The sequence below is a fragment of the Microtus oregoni genome, unplaced genomic scaffold, assembly GCF_018167655.1.
Source record: "Microtus oregoni isolate MIOR12 unplaced genomic scaffold, Mior012 000002F_ref0000024, whole genome shotgun sequence".
Taxonomy (NCBI): Eukaryota; Metazoa; Chordata; class Mammalia; order Rodentia; family Cricetidae; genus Microtus; species Microtus oregoni.
The window spans coordinates 65,018,067-65,036,405 of NW_024543061.1; the positions used below are offsets into that span (position 1 = coordinate 65,018,067).

The 18,339-nt window shown below is 53.1% G+C and overlaps 1 protein-coding gene across 2 annotated transcripts; it reads right to left on the reverse strand.

Annotated features, from left to right (window-relative positions):
• Positions 1-68: 68 nt before the first annotated feature.
• Positions 69-17,916, reverse strand: Plekhg6 (pleckstrin homology and RhoGEF domain containing G6). Of its 2 annotated transcripts, none has more exons than XM_041635259.1 (16): positions 17,635-17,916; positions 15,986-16,192; positions 14,602-14,751; positions 12,984-13,148; positions 12,520-12,615; positions 12,255-12,305; positions 11,801-11,950; positions 10,486-10,596; positions 10,182-10,331; positions 9,842-9,979; positions 9,444-9,563; positions 7,957-8,089; positions 7,755-7,870; positions 2,265-2,410; positions 397-1,071; positions 69-207 (listed from the first exon to the last, which is right to left on the reverse strand). In XM_041635259.1, the coding sequence occupies exons 2-16, from the start codon at positions 16,121-16,123 to the stop codon at positions 198-200; spliced, it is 2,349 nt and encodes a 782-aa protein (XP_041491193.1). In that variant the 5' UTR covers positions 16,124-16,192; positions 17,635-17,916; the 3' UTR covers positions 69-197. The 2 variants fall into 2 exon arrangements, with proteins under 2 accessions (XP_041491193.1, XP_041491204.1); XM_041635270.1 differs by lacking the exon at positions 17,635-17,916 and adding an exon at positions 17,070-17,199.
• Positions 17,917-18,339: the final 423 nt, after the last annotated feature.

Consider the following 18,339-nt stretch of genomic DNA (forward strand, 5'->3'; position numbering starts at 1 on the left):
TGTGGTGCTCAGAGATGTGTCTGTGAGACATGAAAGCACAGTTCTTGACCTCCAGAGTGCACAGAGCAGGAGGTGGGTGCCTGTGTCAGGCTTGGTTTGAAGTGGGTTCTTGAGGTAGAGTTCAGGGGTAGGGTGGTGACCAGCACTCTTGGGGAGACAATTCCTCTAAGAGATGTGTCAAAGGACCTCAGCATTCCTCACACTTCGCTGTAAAGGAAGGAGACAATACATTAGGTCAAGGTCAAGCAAAGCGAGTGGGGGTGGGGGACAGTTAAAGCTGAGTGCCCTCCCCTCCCCACTCCGTTTGGTCCCTGTTTCGCTCTGCCTTCCTTAGAACGAAGGGCCCCCCACTTCATACTGTCCTTTTGTTCCATAGTCGTTTCCCTCCGCACTTACGATGTGGACAGTGGGGTGTCCAGCTGTATGATGTGGGTCCCCCTCATTCTCTGCAGCTGGGCTCGAGTCAACTTCCGGGGCTTGCCATCCCCGGGTTCCGAGGCTCCCTCTATCCTTTGGCTGGCCAGTTCCTCCCTTATCTCCCTGAGCATGTCCTCAGCCTGCAGGGGGCGGGGTCGGAGTCCAGGGGATAGAAGTCCCTCTTCTTCATCTGAGGACTCCCAGGGGCTTTCCCCAGCAGAGTCAGTAGGGGTCGGAGATTGGGGGAGCGGGCTCCGCCGTTGCGCCCTGTTTAGAGTTTCTACCACCACATTCCGTGTGGTCAAAGTCTCATCTTCCTCCTCGGACCAGGTTGGGGGTGCCCTCCTGGGCAGACTGCCTCCTCTTAGGATCCCATCTGGCAAGTCTGGGGCACTTCGTCGCTGGGGAGCTTGAGGGTCAGGAGGCTGGGGGCGCAGAGGAACGTCTCGGAGTTCCAGGGTGGAGAAGGTGAGACGAGGGTCCCTACGAAAAGCCTTGGTCCGAAGCCTATTCAGCGGGGTGCGAGGGGTCTTGGGGGAACTTGGAATCAAAGTGCCATAGCCAGAGTCCGAGGTGTCGTCAGGCATGGAAGGAGCATCTTCATCAGTATCTTCAGTCACCACTAGGCGGGGGATGATGCTCAACTCCAAAGTCCTACAGTTAATAGCAGAAAGTCAGACTGAGATAGTGAAGATCAAATACAAGCCCATGAAAGTGTCCCCCGTTACTCTGCTCAGGAATGTCTTCTCCTCTAAACTTACTGTCCTGTCTCTTCACACGACACAGTGTTTTTGCCGCCTCACTGGCTAGAATTGTGCTTTATAAAAGACCTTGGGCACTCACTTCTTTTATGCAACACATATTCTAAAATTGAAATGACACGAGGAGGGGGCTGGAGAGATGGCTCAGCGGTTAAGAGCATTGCCTGCTCTTCCAAAGGTCCTGAGTTCAATTCCCAGCAACCACATGGTGGCTCACAACCATCTGTAATAAGGTCTGGTGCCCTCTTCTGGCCTGCAGGAATACATGCAGACAGAATATTGTATACATAATAAATAAATAAATAAAAAAAAAAGAATGACACGAGGAGAAGATTATGGTCCCTGTGCAAGGTTCTTGTAATTTATGAAGCTTTCTGTTGTTAAAAAAAAAGATAAGACCTTGAACTAAGCTGGGTGTGGTCCTTAAAAACAAACAAACAGGGGCTAGAGAGGTGGCTCAGTGGTTAAGAGCACTGACTGCTCTTCCAGAGGACCTGATTCAATTCTCAGCACCCACGTGGCAGCTCACAACTGTCTGAAGATCCAGTTGCAGGGGATCTGACACCTTCACACCAATGCACATAAAATAAAGTTAAACAAACCATAAAACATATTTTAAAACATCAAACAAACAGACACAAAGAGTTTGGGTTGCCTCTGAGCTATTATTCTATCCATAGCACCTAGTTCAGAACTCATGCAAGCAGCTTGTCTCATAGCAGCTTGTCTCATATTTGCTGACTGGATCCTCTGTAAGTTGCTAAACAGCTGTACCATCCTGGGTGAACCTCTTACACTGGGGATTTGAACTTGCTGTGTCTTGGAAGCGCTGATATTCTGAGAATCCACATCTACCTTCACTCTACAGCCTGATTCTCACAAGGAGCTCACACGCCACGGTTCTGCTTCCTTTGCCCTGTGCCCACCTTGTCCCACGCATTTCTTCACATAGTGGCTACCAACCTGGTCCACTCCCAGCGGCTGCTCCTGTTCCTGCAGCCACACCAAGTTCTCCAGGGCTGCACTGGTTCTCCTCCCTCCTCCCCACCTGAGGCCCCCTCCTTGGAGGGCGCACTTGGGTCTTACCTCCCCTCTGCGCTGCTCTGGGAGTCCTCTGGGGAGGGAGTGGAGGGCCTGGTGTTGGGGGACTCCTTGCCCTGGTTGCGATAGAGGGCCAGGAGCTCTCTCTTCTGTTGAACGTACTCCTCAGCCTTCAGCCTCTGCAGAGTGGCCTGGGGAGGGACTTCCGTTATTATGAGCTCATTTACTACACACTTGCAGTATTCTGGATGCTCTACTAATGGCTTTACCATGGTGCCTTTGCCCCCTCCGAACACCGCTCTGAGGGACAGGTGTTTACACTTCCTTTCCTACTGAGAAAGGTTAACCAGAAGGCTAGAGACCCCCTTAGGAGTCATTCTTACAGGAAGGGAGCACAGTGTGGCCAAGATGTGGTGGCACCAGGCTGCAGAGCTGGTGCTAGCGGCAACTGGGGTGACAGAAAGTCCCCTCTCCTCCTCTATCATGTGCCTGCTTTTCATGCCTCCAGGGATACCCTTGGAAACTCCTTGACTGAGATGAGGTGCTGCCAGGACTCTGAACCATATTGGTCCTCAGGTTGCTCTTTTGAGAGCAACCTGAGGCATCTCATCACCTTGGCATCCATCCTGAAGGTGAGAGGAGCAGGGGCATGCTGGTCCTACACTGAGGACCCTTCTGTCCCTTAGACGGTACGAAAGCAAAGCTGTCCCAATATGGAAGAGAAGATGGCACATGTCTGTGTTCCTTATTGGGACTTTTCTTTTCTTATGGTTTTTCAAGACAAGGTTTTTCTGTAGCTTTGGAGCCTGTCCTGGAACTAGCTCTTGTAGACCAGGCTGGCCTCGAACTCAGATCCGCCTGCCTCTGCCTCCCGAGTGCTAGGATTAAAGGCGTGCACCACCACTGCTTGGCTCTTGAGAGTTTTCATACAGAATAAAGCAGTGACAGCCGAGAGGTGGCTTCCAGTGCAGCTCCATAGGCACGGGCTGCTTTGTCGCACACCATCACCCTACGGTGAGGAAAGCATGGCTGTGAGCTCATCTCACAGCCAAAAAGACCAGACTCAGGAGCCGCTACTGGCCAAGGAGGCCACGAAGAGGAGAGCTGGGTGAGGATGCTTCTTAAGTCCTAGTTCAGTGACTGCAGGCTTTGGAAAGGCAGCCTTGAGAGGCCGAGAGTTACCACAGGAGGACGGTGTTGGGGGAGACAGCAGAGCCTGAGAATGCACAGGGTAGGGGTAGGAGGAGGTTTAGCATGAGGGTCGGGGGGGGGGGGTGCCAGGGGCAGAATGAGCGTCAGTATTCACAGGAGTGGCTAATAAGGTACGCACAGTGCTTCCTAGCTGGCAAAGAAATGGGCATAGGCTGGGCCTGATCCCAGCATTTGGATCATGGTGGAGTCACATGAGGCAGGTGGATCTCTGAGTTTGAGGCCAGCCTAGTCTACATAGAGAGTTCCAGGCCAGCCAGAATTGTACGGTGAGAACTCATCTCAGAAAGCAAGCAAACAAGAAAGAAAGCAAGCAGGAAGGAAAGAAGGAAGGAAGGGTTGTAGCTGGAGGCTGGAGTATTCTATCCCCCTCCCAGGTATCCCCACCACAGCTACTGCCAAGGGGCTGCATCTGATATGGAGTAGGGACCTCAAGTGTCCCCCCCCCCCACCCAACCCTATACAAGGTTCTGTTCTGACTGATGCTAGGCTGGCCTGGTGGCTACCGATTTGTCCTTTCTCGTCAGCTAGGGGAATGTGAGCCAGCAGCCCTGGGGCCCCTAGGCTTCTCCAAAGCTTCTGTAGGAACATGGGAGGGGCCGGTCAGGACGAGACATGTTGGAGGAGGGGTGAGCAGGCATAAGAAAAATGATATCAAGTGGGCAGTTTTAACTCTCCTTCCTCTGGCTTCCCAGCCACTGAACCAGAAGAGAGGGAAGCCCCCGGAGGCGGGGGTGGGCAGGAAGCTCACACACCAGGTCTGTTCCCATGCCCCTCTTCCCCAGGCTTCATCTCTCAGCTCAGCATGAAGTGGGAAAGGTATAAGGAAAGGAATGGAAATGGGGCCCGCACAGCCCCTTGTTTCACAGGCCCCAAGTTTGAGTTTGGGATGGGATGGGATGGGATGGGATGTCCAGGATAGGGCTGTAGTGTGGAGGGAAAGAATGGAAAGAAAAGGGGAAGTCTTTAAGAAACACCTGGAGCCAGCATCCCCACTAGGCCTGCCCCTGTCCCTCCCCAGGAAGAGCAGGAGTGGGGGATCCTAGGCAGCCAGCACCGGGCTTCCAGCTGCCTCAAAGCCTCAGCAGCGGGCATCTTCTTGGCCAGAGGTGAGCAGTACAAGAGAGAAAGCTAGATAAAATGTGGGGCCCACGAAGCTGAAGAAAGAGGGGGGCTCCTAAGCAAGATTCCTGTGGAGAATCCACGAGACAGAATGCTTCATCTCTCTGCAGTTCCACAATTACCCACTCTCCCAGTGCCTCTTGCCTCTCTCAGCCATCACAAGGGTGCCTTCTTCCAGCTCCGCACCTCCTGCCACGCCTCTCTCTCTCCTCTCTTCACCTTCCTTCCTCCTCTGCCTTTCTCTTTTTAGTTTTGTGAAATTAAGTCTTTCTGTGCAGCTCATACTCAGAACTTGATGAATAGCCCAGGTTAGTTGTGAGCTCGTGATCCTCCTGTGCCAGCGCTCTGGGAGCTGGGATGATAGGAGTGCTCAGCCAGCCGCTCAGCCCTTTCTTGTAAGCAGAACAATGATACACATGTGCGGAGCACCATGAGGTGCGGGGGTCTCACGCCAAGGCACTGGCTTGTCGGCTCTCAATGAACCGCAGATGAAGGCTAGGCTGAAATGGGGAGTAACTTGCCAAGGACACAGGGTGGGCTCTGGACTCTCCACAGGTCTCCCTGCTTAGTTTTCAATTGGCCCCACTTTCATTTCTTGGCCTCTACCCCTGAGGGTTCTTTCTGTTCCCTTCATCAGTTCCTTTTCCTCTCCCCACCCCCACCCACAAGCTCATTTTCTGTTAAAGCGCGAGCCACCTCTGTCAACCCTCAAGGACCACACATCGCTAATGTTTCTGCAGGAGAGAAGAAAAACCTGGGCCCTGGGCAGTGGAGGGACCAAGAGATACTCTGTCACCCGAGTGTGTGTGTGTGTGTTTGTGTGTGTGTGAAGTGGTGAAATGTGTGTGTGGGGTGTGTGTGTTTGTGGTATATGTGTGTATGTATGTGTGTGATGTGTGTGTATGTGTGTGTATTTGTGGTGTGTGTTTATGATATGTGTGTGTTTGTGGTATGTGTGTATGTGTGATATGTTTGTGTTTGTAGTGTGTGTTTTTGTGATGTGTGTGTGTGTTTGTGGTATATGTGTGTTTGTATATGTGTGTGTTTGTGGGGTGTGTGTCTTTGTGGTGTGTGTGTGTGTGTGTGTGTGTGTGTGTGATGTGAAGATTGATAGTAGTCCACAGGAGGGTGTCCTGGATGATTGCAGTATTTCAGGCTTTGAGTTGCTGGGAGCCTTGCTGTAAGTTTGGTCACAAGGTAGAAGTGATGCTCCTTTGGTCACCCCGCAGAGCCTATCAGTATATGAACACCAGTTAAGTTTCACTGGCTCCCAGATGTTCCAGAGGGAGAATGTGGGAGAAGGGTTGTGCTGAGAGTGGGAACCAAAGGAAGGGAGAAATTTTAGAGGGCCTGGTGATAAAAGAACGGTCTCAGCTGTGGTGATGCAAGTAAAACTATGTACATACATGCACATACATGCACATACATGTGCCCGCCCACCACACAAACAAATGTACATGTTCCTCCCTGCGGCTGAGGATGGAGCTCAGAGGTCATGTGCTTTGCGGAGTAGGAAAGAGGCTCGGTTTGAGGCCCAGCTCTGCTAACCAATAAGACAAAATTATGGAGCCTCTCAAATCTCCGTCTCTCTTTGCCATTCTGCTTCCACAGTGGGTTGACCGGCAGCCTGGAGGAAGCGAGGTCAGAAACCTAACCCACAACCACCATAGACATGCCCGCCCTTAGTCGGGGAGGGGTCTCTGAAGATGTGAAAGGACCTAAGGTGGTGATCTCAGGCGGTGTGTTCTGCACTTGCGCTGGATTCTGCGGTGCATGTCTGCTGTCTTCATAAGAAAGGGAGGGAAATTTGGACACCAGTATACAGAGGGGAAAGTCAGAGATGGGGAGTTGGGGTGCTGCTCCAAGTCAAGGGTTACTGAAGCCATCAGTGGCTGGAAAGAGTCACAGGCTCTGCCCTAGAACCTGGGCAGGAAGCTCAGTTCTGTCAACGCCTTGACTTTGAACTTGTGGCCTCCAAAGTGGTGAGGAATTCTGTTTCTGGATTGTTTTGTTTTGTGTGGAACTGTGGCTCAATAAACTCCAGGGTCTTATTCAAGCTAAGCACACACTGTCCCACGGAACTACACCCCAGCCTGGTTTCAGGTGTTTTAAGCCACTGAATTTGTAGTAACTATTGCAGCTTTACTAATTTCTCTCTTTTAAACTCCTGCTTCTATCACATAGATCTGCCTTCATCAGTACCCTGTTTAAAACCTCCACTGGCTCCATATCATCTATGGGACAAAGTTCAAGTTCTTAGCACGGGCCTATGGCGTGACCTCCTGTGCTCACATTTATACACCATGTCCTGGCATTGTCAAACAAACATCCTGCTCTTTCCTGCGTAGGCACACACGGGTGTACCCACCCACACAGTCATGTGCACACACCTCACACATAATACAATACACGACACACAGACAGACAGACATGCAGGCAGACACACAGACAGACACACACACACACAGGGTGGCGATAGGAGAAAGTGTGGCAGACAGCCTAAGAGGACATGACATGGTCCTACATGGTCTCAGCTGAACTCTAGAGTTTGTATAACCTTGAGCCAGCCTTGATCCCTGCCTTTAAAGTGAGAGATGGACCACCTTGATGCCTTCCCAGCGCTGATTCTCTTGACACATGTGACTGTTTCCTACTTCTGGATTTTTGTATTTGGCATCCCCTCCTTCCTTTGCTCCCCTGACATACTCCCGTGTCTCCCCCAGTGCTCCATTGTCGGTCTGGAGTCATGGCTTGACCCCTTAATCTCCCTGGGCACCATGGCTTTTCCAGCAGACAGGTGGGGCAGAAGGCTTGGCCCCGTTCTCTGTTGCTGTCTTCTGCGTATTCACTTCGCTATTTGTACTCTGATTACTCTAATGAGCTGCAGCGCAGATTTCTGGAGGGCAGGAATGCCAGGTTCATTCTTTTCCCTGGCACCTAGCCCTAGTGCCTGTCCCCAGAAAGAGCCCCCTGGGTGCCTGAACAGAAAGAAGATGAAGTTTAGAAATTCACTATTTCATCGTAGTCAGACCACTAGGGTGTTAGCTCAGGAGCTGGCTGTGGGCTTTCTTGTACTCTGTCCTTCTCTGGAAGGCACCCAAGTCTGATCAAGTCTGTACCTCCTCTTACCCAGCCTCTCTGCCCTCCTTCACTCCTCTGAGCTCCAGGGGCACATGCTCACCCTTCTCCAAGGTGGCCACCTACCTGAGCCTGCAGGGTCTTCTCCAGCCACCGTGCACGATCATTTGAGCTGGGACAGTGCACAGTAAGGGCACTGGAGACACACTGGAATTCAGTGAGGTGGATCAGCAGGAAGCTGTCTGCATGGACAAGAAGCCCTGCTGTAAGGACTGGACCTCATCTGACCCCAACCCCGACCCTCCCTCCTCTGGTAGAAGAGACATACGGGGATCTCGCAGTGGTCGGCACACCAGTTTGTCCAGCATGAGAGGGGGTCGGATGATCTTGGCTCTGTCTGCCCTGCGCTGCGGCTTGGTGATCAGGAGCACATCAGAGAAGAGGAACAGGTATACATCCAACTGCAGGAGAAAGAGGCAGGGTCAGCCTACCCTGCTGGGATCTGGGGAATCTGGGGATGGGGGAGGGGCTGGTCTGGGATCCTGGCTCACTGGCTGATACAGTGAGCAGAAGGACGAGGGCAGAGCTACTGACTGCTACAGCTGGGAGGACATTGCCTTGGTCCTTCTCTTGATTTGTAGGCAGGGAAGAGGGGTGCCTCGAGGTCATACAAACAACTGGTGTGCAGGCAGAATCAGAACCACATCCCTTTGCCCAGCCCACCATACTTTCTCCCATTGCTGCCTTGTGTGTGTTGTGTGTGTCATATGTACGTGACCGTGTGGGTGTTTATACCAGTGTGCCCATGTGCAGAAGAGAGCAGGATGCTAGGTGTGTTGCTCTAGCACTTTCTATTTTACTGCTTTGAGATGCAGTGGACTGGCCATGGAACTCATAGGATCTGCGTGTCCTACCCAACAACCCTGGGGCTACAAATGCAAGCAGCCGTGCCCAGCTTTCTTTCTTTCTTTCTTTTCTTCTTTCTTTCTTAAACATTTATTTTATTTTAGTGTGGGTATGTGCGTGTGAATAAAAGTGCCCGTGGAGGCCAGAGGTTTTGGATCATTGCCCCGGGCTGGAGTTATGGGCAGTAGTAAGCCACTTGACAATGGGTGCTGAGAACTGAGTTTGAGTTCTCTGCAAGATTATCAGCAAGTACAATCAGGCTGTGGTGGTGCACACCTTTAATCCCAGCACTGGAGAGGCAGAGGCGGGTAGATCTCTGTGAGTTCAATGCCAGTCTGGTCTACACAGTGAGTTCCTGAGCAGCCAGGGCTACACAAAGAAACCCTGTCTTGAAAAAAAAAAAAAGGAAAAAAAAAAAAAGACCACCAAGCACCCTTAACAACCAATTTGCTTCTGCAGCCATAGGCTCAGTTTCTTATGTGAGTGTTAAGGATTCAAACTTAGGTTCTCATGGTTTTAGGTTTGGAGCCTGTTTGGTAACCTACAGCTCCTTGACTTTTCTTTGAAAAGTCTGTATTTTTCTATTTGATGTGTATGGAATTTTGCCTTTGCGTATGTGTCTGTATACCACATGTTTGTAGTGCCTGGGAGGCCAGAAGACAGAAGAGGTGTCCAGTCCTCGAGCTGGAGTTACAGACAGGTGTGAGCTGCCACACAGGTGCTAGAAACTTAACGTGGGTCTCTGCAAGAGCAGCAAGTGCCCTCAACTGCTCAGCCACCTCTCAATCTCCAGGTCCTCGTGTCTACAGCAGCGCAAACGCTCTTACCCACAAGCCCCCTCTCCCGGCTTGTCGCCTCTCATCCCGAGTCCTTCCGTGCCCCGCTTCCCCTCTTTCACGCGGCTCTCACCTTCCCTTCTCGCCCTTCCTTCACGCGCACGGGTCCTTCCAACAGTAGCTGCCTGGTGTGCTCAGGAGCGACCCCTAGTATAGGAGTCATGAGATCCAGGGTGGAAAACGGACGCAGGTTCTAAGGGACCACAGAGGAAGCAGGAAGGGGATTAGGACACCAGGCAGGTGTGCCTCCCCATCCCAACCTAGGGTGGCTCCTTGTGCTGCCACCGGCCCATTCTTTCTGTACCTGGAGCCACAGCAAATACCCCAGAGTCCCCTCTTTTCTCTCCTCATTTACCCTTGGGACAGGCACTCAGTGATAGCACTCAGGTACAGAATGTGTTAGCCTCTGTCCTCTCCTGGCCAGGCTTCTCCTTCATCTACTTTCCTGGAACCTGGAGCCCCTTTCCTCACCTTCTCCACCTCCTCGTTGGAGGGCTCTAGCACCTCATAGGGTCCAATGCGCTGCGCTGCAGCCACCAAGCTCTCCAGCTCTTCACCCTGGCGGACCTGCCCGTTTATATGTCGCAGGAAGGACTCCACAGCTGCAATCTTGGGATGGGAGAAACAGAAAGAGGCACAGCTGAGCCCAGCTTGCCCACCCCAGCGGCAGTCACAGCAACTAAAATAGGCCTAGTCAGTCAGCACTGAGTGAGGAATGAGACCTCAGGGATCTCCGGAGAGAGCTCTTACTGCCCCCCACCCCCTCACCACCTTCTCCCCACAAAGGTGGTAGCCTCACCTGAGTACCTACCATGGCATTCAGGGCCTCTTGGGCTTGGGGCTCGGGGCTTCTCTTGAGCACAGCCTGCAGCAACAGTGGGTACTTGGTGACGCGCTGGTGGGGCTTGATGAGTAAGTCACCCAGCGTCTGCCTTCCGGAGCGCTTGTGTTTCTCGCACCACTGCGGGGAGAGGGGGAGGAGGGGGAGAGCTCAGGAGCCTGCTGAGACCCTCCCGCCTGCACCTCCAGGGACTGCCTCAGCCTTGCACCCAGCTGAAGCCTGGCCTGGCTGTGTCATTAAACCCCTCCAGCCTCCATGTTCCATGGCGCCCCACCTGCACAAAAGTGTGGAACAAGGGGTTCGTGTCTTGCTGCTCCCGAGCGTAAGCCATGGTCTGCTTCACTCGCAGGCAGTACTGGACATACGGCTGGAACCGCTGGCCAAACTGGAGGAACAGATATTGGTTAGGCTGAAGCGGGTCATGAATTGACCCTAGCTGTCGAGCATGGCTGCAGGCTGAGGAGAGAGCCTCGCACAATCCCGAAATGAAGCCCCTGCCAGTCTCTACCTCCTAGGGCGTCTCCTGACAGGTCCCTCATTTTGTGCTCCCGAGAAGAACGGACACTCTGAGAGGCAGGCCCTGGCTACCCCTTGAGTTCATTCTGCCCGTGGCACTGGCTCTGCCTGCCCCCCTGGACTCACTCTCCTGCCATCAATAATTCAACCTGACTGTTTTCAAGACGCTGGGGCTCCTATTTCCGTGACCTAAAAGTTGTCCAGAGGGCCTGCTCTGAAGGAAAGAGGTGCCAAAGGTTCCCAGGAAACTGCGCCCCTCCTCCCTGCTTTGTTTCCTGCCGGCCCAGTAACACTGTAACATTGTGGAAGAAAGACCAGACCCAGGTCCAGCTCTCCCTCTCTTACCTCTCCACATTCAATGCCCCTGTGGTCTTTCACTAATCCCTCCTGCCCCCACCTTAGTGCCCCTCCCAGGCATCTTCTTATATAGGCGCCTTTCTTTAAGAGACATTTAAAATTTTTTATTTTATTTTATGTGCATGAGTGTTTCATGTATGTGTGTGCATACCATTTGCATATCTGGTTCTCTCAGAGGTTAGGTCAAGTCCCCTTGAATCAGAGCTGTGAACTACCTTGAAGGTCCTGGGAACCAAACCCAGGTCCTCTGCAAGGCCAGCCAGTGTTCTTAACTGCTGAGCTACCTCGCCGGCCCTTTGGGCCTCATTCTTGCACTTAGCTATTTGCTGATGGGTCTCAAAGGAATAATTAATATTTTATAGCTGCTAAGAAGTGCACACTTGTTATTATAGCACCTGGGAAGTTAAGGCAGGAAGGTCTTGAATTTGAGGCTAGCCTGGGCAACATTGCCAGACCCTACCTTAAAAAAAAAAAGAGAAGAGAGAAAAGAAAAAAGGAAAGCAAATACAAGATTGTACAGCCGATGAGAGCTCATCCCTCCACCCCCAACGTTTCATGTCATAAGGGACTCCAGAAAGAGCAAAGAACCTTCGAAACCCGTCCCACTTGTGGGATCGAATGAAGGAGATGAGGTTGTATTTTGGAGTTGGGGTTGTGCCCTGCGGATCCTTTTGGGCTGACTTCATCCTGCTTTTTCTGGGTATCCCCATACTCACTGTCAGGAAACCATTTTGTAAGCTGACAGGGTCCAGAGGCTGGCCAGAGGTTCGAGTCTCTTCCAGGACGGGTTGCAGAACCTCCTCCCAAAAGCTCCGGTGGGCTCTAATCAGCTTGGGGACGGTTCCAAACAGGGTCTCAGCTGACACCTGGAGGAATGAGTAGGACTTAGTACCAGACCTTTGTCGGGTCACAGTCAGGAAGGGACAGGACTTTCAGCTTTAGTGACAGGGCTGGGATGGAAGGGAAGAGCCTGACAATGGCCTGGAAGACCCTAGGTGGTCGCTCAACCGCTGTGGCGCCAGGGGAGCTAGGGGCCTACTGCCTGCTGGGGGTCTAAAGCAAATGGGAAGTGTAGGGGAATCAGGAGAGTCCCAGAAAATGGGGCTGTGGAATTCGCTGTGACCCCACCCCCTATTCCTCCCCCCTCCCCCCCCCCACGTTCCCACTCACGTCAGTCAGTAACCCCACTCGCTGTAAATTCAGCAGCCCAGCTGCCAGGAGCTAGAGGCAGGGAGGACAGGGGCTCAGCATCTGATCTCCCTTCTCCAGGCCCTCCCCAACCCCACCATCTTCTCTTTCAGACCCTGGAGCAGATCTGAAATCACGGCTTGGAAACTCCCCCCCCCCCCCCCCAGTCCTTCTGCTCTGGGAGAAGGCCAATAATACTAAGGACCCAGGTAGGGAGGAGATGAGGTTGAAGCTGAAGGTGGCTCACATCAGTCATGATCTTGAGCTTCCTCAAGAAGATCAGCTCCGTGGTCAGGAGCTCCCACAGCGCTTCCTGCTGGTGGCAAAGCTCCCGGTTCATCTCCTGAGGGGGACAGTGCTGGTTCACTTGGGGAATGCTGATAAGAGTAGGTGCCATTTGTTAAGTGCTAGATCCGGGCTTCTGGTCCCTCTCTACAGGACCTTCTAATCCTAACCAACCCTCTAGTTGGTAGGTAGCATCACCCCCATTTTCCATACGAAGCAAGTGAGGCTTGGGGAGGTCCTCCACCATAACCAAGACTTCACTAGTTGAGGGCAGAGCTGGGATTTCAACAAGATCTCTAGACGCTTTCCCCTCTAGATGCCGTATCCCAAGGCCGTTGCTTTTCCCAGGGCAGACGTGAGATGCATGTATGCAAGTGTGGAGGAGGGTCTGATGTGCTCTGGAGACACAGATCATTTCAAAGCCACCTTGTGTCCAAGCACCAGCTCCTTCCAGGACTTTTCCATGGTCAGGCCGCTGTCACCTCCGTCTCCTATCTCCCAGTATCTCCGGTCCTCGGGTGGTAGACGGGGCATCCCAAACATGCTGAAAGTGTGCAGTCTCACCTCCAGCTCATGGGCCCTGGTGACTTCCTGGGAGAGCAGAGAAGGTGGTCAGCCTGGTACACCCCCAACATTTGGTGCCCAGGCTCCGGAAGGGCTGTGTGTGCACACATGCATATATATGTGTGCCTGGCATGGCATGAATAGGGTCGTTATTACCCAGGAAAAGAAGTTATACTTTTGCCTGCAGGAAGGTCCCTGGGTAGAGGGGTTTGAGGGAACCTCCCTGACCAGAATGACACCTTCTAGAGGTTTCCTCACTCAGAACAGAGTAAGAGTCATGTTTTTCAGAGTGGTCTTTAAGATTTGATTTTTTTTTATTCAAAAAGAAAAAAGAAAGAAAGAGAAAAAAGAAAAAAACCTGTTTTGGGTTGAGCTGTAAATTAAATCCAGTGCCTTCTGCACTAGGCAAGCCCTCTACCACTGAGATACACACCCCAGACCGAGGAACCTTCAAGTAAGGACCAGGACTAGACTTAAGAAAGCATGGCCTTGGGCTGGAGAGATGGCTCAGAGGTTAAGAGCACTGGCTGCTCTTCCAGAGGTCATGAGTTCAATTCCCAGCAACCACATGGTGGCTCACAACCATCTATAATGAGATCTGGCACCCTCTCCTGGCACGTGGGCATACATGGAGGCAGAATGTTGTATGCATAATAAATAAATAAATCTTTAAAAAAAAAAGAAAGCATGGCCTCAGGTAACAATGACATATAATGGATGCGCTTTTGTTTGTTTTTAGATGGGGACTTACTATGCAGTTCAGGCTAACCTTGAACCTGCAACCCTTCTGCCTCAGCTCCTGCCTGCTGAGACTATAAATGTGCATCCCAATACTTGGCTTAAAGTGGAGATATTTATGAAGCATCACACCTTAAAGTTTATAACTGCTTTTGGCACCAAACAATGTGGGAAACAATAATTAATTCTAAACCTCACTCTACCCTTAAGTAGGCATGGAGAAGCAGTAGGGCTCATAGCTGGGGTGAAGACTGGCGGGGAAAGCAGGGATGAATAGATTATGCCTGGCTCACACATTATCTGGTAATTTCCAAAAGCTGGTAGGGAGTTTAATATTAACAATTTATCATAGCTGGGTGATGGTGAGCACAGCTTTAATGGGCACTCAGGAGGCAGAAGCAGGCAGATCTCTGTGAGTTCGAGGCTAACCTGGTCTATAGAGCCAGTTCCAGGACAGCCAAGGCTGTTACACAGTGAAGCCCTATCTTAAAAAACCAACCAAACAAACAAGCAAACAAGTAAACAAAGTTTAGGCTCATGGGGTCCAGCGTATCGGTTGCATACAGAGCTGGTTCTTTGGTGGCCTCTGCACAGAGCCGTGCCTGTGGGAATTCTCGAAGGTGCTTGTGATCAGAGGCTCCCTGCCAGAGCTCGGTTCATGGAGTTTCTGGTCTTGGCTGTCTCTGGAGGCCATCATGGCTGGGGTTGTGAACACTGAGACAGAAGTAAAGAGGATCCTTACCTTGAGTTTGGGGGAGTGAGGTGGGCCAAGCCCAAAGTGGCTTCCGTGCCTCTTCTCTGACTCCGGTTCCCGAAGCGTCAGAGGAGATGGGCCTCGGGTCTGGCCAGAGCCCTTGGCAAAAGGGACATGGATGCGTAGGCGACTAGGGTCCTGGGGAAAGAGGAGGCAGGGGAAGTTCTGGGAGTACCAGAAATACTAGAGAGGCAGACGGGCTCTGGACATGATCCCTTGCTCCTGCAAGGCGGGCTGGCTCACTACTCTCATCCAACAGGTTTGGTGTGAGCTGCCGCTGCTGCTTTGAGTCACAGTGGCTGCTGCCAGGCAGGGCAAGTTCAGCTGGGCAAGGGCAGGCCTGCCTGGTTCCCGAGGGAACCCGGAGGTAGAAGCTGAGGCCTCCTGCAGAGCAGACACACAGGCACACACATGCCTGGGCTCTGCTGTGGGAATCCAGCTCCAGCCCACCCAGCCATCTACAATACCCTCCGTGCCAAGGGCTCACAGGAGCGGTGAACGATATAGGCTGTGTTCTGACTTCATTCCTTTGTGGACAGCTAGCCTCCCTCACACACACACACACACACACACACACACACACACACACGTGAACGGGAGCTCACAAGGATGCAGCCTCCTCCCTAGGGACTGCAGCTAGTGTCCTCTGCCACTGGGAGTTGCTGTCCTTCTGTGTTAGAGGTTGGATGAAGCCTTAGCCACAAGTCTCCTCCCAAGGCAGGCCTGGTCACATTCCTTGTCTGCCTTGGCCTGAATTACCCCACATACTTCCTAGTGTCTCTTTCCACCCTCTCCCTGGGAGCGTCCCCATCTCCAGGGAGGCAGGGAATGTCCCCAGCCTGATGTGGACCTGCTCTTAAGGAAGTATTGAGGGCTGAGCGAGCCTAGGCCCTGGCTTTCACACCCCTTACCTCCGCTAGGCTTGGAGGTGAGCCAGGCAGGTGGAGCCAGGGGCGGGACCAAGGCAGTTCTCTCCACTCCCTCCTCCCTGTGAGAACCAGGGCACCCTGAACCTTTGCTCTTCTTCAGTCCTGACTCAGGAAGCTTTTGACTCCTCCCAACTCCTCACAAGTAGAGCTTGAGAGATGTCTTTCCCAGTGCACTAGTAACTCAGAAATGCCTTCCAACCCTTCCTCTGTGGGTGTGGCTCCATCGGGCTCCTGCCTCTGTCACTCTGATGTCTGGGGCTGGGTGTGAAGTCCTGGGATCTCAGCCCAGGCATGGCCCTCCTCTCCCAGCAACCCCGGAAAGCAGAGGAGGTTAAGGGACAAGAATAGAGCAGCCTGAGAAACTATAAGGGGACAGACTTCAAAGCCTTTGTGTCCTCCCTCCTGCCCCACCCAGGTCACCTTCCGGGCACAGGCAGACTTACCAATACAGGGCCTCCTCTGGGATAGATATTCCCAGCAGGGCTCTGGGCAGAAGTCGAATGTCGACCCCCATAAGTCTCAATTCGGGAAGCAACCAGACCTTGGAGGGGGCCCTCATTTGAAGGACCGAGGGCTTGCATTACTTCTATCCTGGGTTACCCCCAGAGAATCATAGCGCCAATGCCCGGGAGAAAGGGGGGTTCCCTTTTCTGCAAGACAGAAAGCCCAGACTGGGTTAGTGAGGAATGTCTCAACGGGTCAGAGGACAAGGAAAGACAAGAGGACAGAGTCGGGAAGAAGAGGGTCAGGTGGTGACTACTTGGGGGGAGGTGAGGGGGTGCATTAGCTCTAAGCTGGTGGGGGGGGCAGGTCCAGGTGCATGCTGAGTGGGAACATCTGCCTTACATTTGGGAAATATTCCTACTTTGGCCTCAAAGGATGCTGTAGTCACGGGAGCAGCTGGGAGCAAGGGTCACAGAAAATCTCTAGTGCTCTAAATAGCCCCAGGTAGAAGGCGTCCTCTTGCACCTAGATACACTCAGTCTCTTTCCTGTGCTACCTTTGACAATGCAGTACGAACTCCACAGACGGGAAGAGGTGGGACTGACTAGGGACAGCCAGGTGGGTCTCCCATGTTGGAACAGACTATGGGCTAAGGATGGCTTTTATTTTCTTTCCTGATTTGAGACGGGGGTGGGGGTGGGGGTGGGTCTCATTACATAACCCACACTGGCCTGGAACACACATTTTAACGCAGGTTAGGCTGCCTTTCAATCTGGGTTTCCCCTGCCTCAGTTTCTAGAGTGCTGTGATCACAGACATATTCCATCATGCTTGGCAGCTTTTACATTTTTAAGCAGTAGAGCAAAGTAGAAGGAAAGATGTTTGGGGGAAGTGGGCAACACACACATGTCTCATTCCATGGGCTACAGCTAGTTTGACCACGGCACAGGAGCCACCTTTACTGGATGGCTTGCTGGCTCATGGCTGCTTCCTTCTCTTAGTTGCACTGAGATCCAAAAGGCCAGAGAAGTTACATTCCTTTTTTTTCCTGTCCCTTTACTGAAAAGTCTGCACGCCCCTTACCTGGACCCCCACGGCCACGCACACACTGGTGAAGTTGGGAGAACTGTCAGACAGGGTCGTTAGAGGCGAGCCTAGCAGCAGCAGCAGCAGCAGCAGCAGCGCTCTGGTCTCCTACTAATGTCAGTCTTTCCCAGCCTCTGAGGACACCACCATGGAGCTGGAAGTCAGATGCAGGACTCCACCCCTCCTTCCTAAACCTGGATGGAAGACCCATCCCTTCCAGTAGGCAGGGCCTGGAGGGAAGAGGCCCTTAATGGGAGTTGGGCTCAAGAACACATTACAGGGGCAGGTTTCCCACCAAGTGGGCCTCTTTGGCCCCTCCATTTCTCTCCCCTGAGTTTCTTTGACTTAGGCACAGAGGAGATTGCTCATTCTGTCTCCCAACCCCGCAAACAACAGTCCTGCCCCTGAGGTCAGACCCCCTCCTTACTATCCCTTCCCACTTCCACCTTCTCCATCCTTTCCCAGGCCCAGCTCCCCACCCCCTCCTCCTTTTTAGGCCCTGCGACCCTGTCCCAAGTTCCCGGTTCCCCGCCCGGCGGGTCCCCGCCCTCCCAGCTCTCACCTGTGCGCGCAGGTGTCCCGGCTTCCACTGTCCTCGATGCCTGCTGGGGCCGATGGGGCTCAGGGTCGTTGTCAGTCTCCTCGGCGATGGCAGTCCCTCTATCCCAGCCTGAGACTGGGACCGAGCGGCCCGAGGGACCGGGCAGCACGGGGCCGGGAGGGGAGGCTAAGGTGGAGGCAGAGGGGCGGGACGCGGGCTGGCACCTCCCCCTCCTTGCGGGCCGTGCGGCGCCGCGGTCTTGGTCACCCAGGAGGGGAGGACTTGAAGCCGAACTCCCGGGACACAGTCACCAACCACCCCAGGACCAGGAGCTCTCAGGTCGTAGTGTGCGCTCTCTTCCTTTCTTGTGCCCCTGAACTTGCCAGTCATCTGTCACCTGGTCGAGGCTTGGGGCTGAAACCTGTTCCACCCGCGGGCCACCAGCGCGCCCTCTCTTCCCGGTCAGATCCCTGCCAGGCGCCAGGGTAATGAGGGGTAAATGAGAGGTTGGGTGCCGCTAGGCGGAGGTGGTGAGGGTAATGACCGAGGGACTTGAGGAAGGTACCCCTCCCTTCTTTGCGCCCCTGCCTCTCTTGCCTATGCTAGACCGTTAACCAGAGAGGGGAGCCAGCCTGGAATCAGGAAGGGCGTAGGCCTGGGGAGCTTTGGCACCTTAGCTGTCCTCTGGCCATGGAGTCCAAAGTGTAGCCCTTATCTCCAGCGGAC

What these genes read in the sequence shown, in the direction of transcription:
- Plekhg6 (XM_041635259.1), bottom strand. Translation starts at nt 16,123, where the DNA reads ATGCAAGCCCTCGGTCCTTCAAATGAGGGCCCCCTCCAAGGTCTGGTT. An exon ending in TACAAAATGGTTTCCTGACA is followed by an intron (nt 10,597 to 11,800) that starts GTGAGTATGGGG and finishes CTGTTCCTCCAG; the next exon opens with TTTGGCCAGCGGTTCCAGCC. An exon ending in CCGACCACTGCGAGATCCCC is followed by an intron (nt 7,871 to 7,956) that starts GTATGTCTCTTC and finishes TTGTCCATGCAG; the next exon opens with ACAGCTTCCTGCTGATCCAC.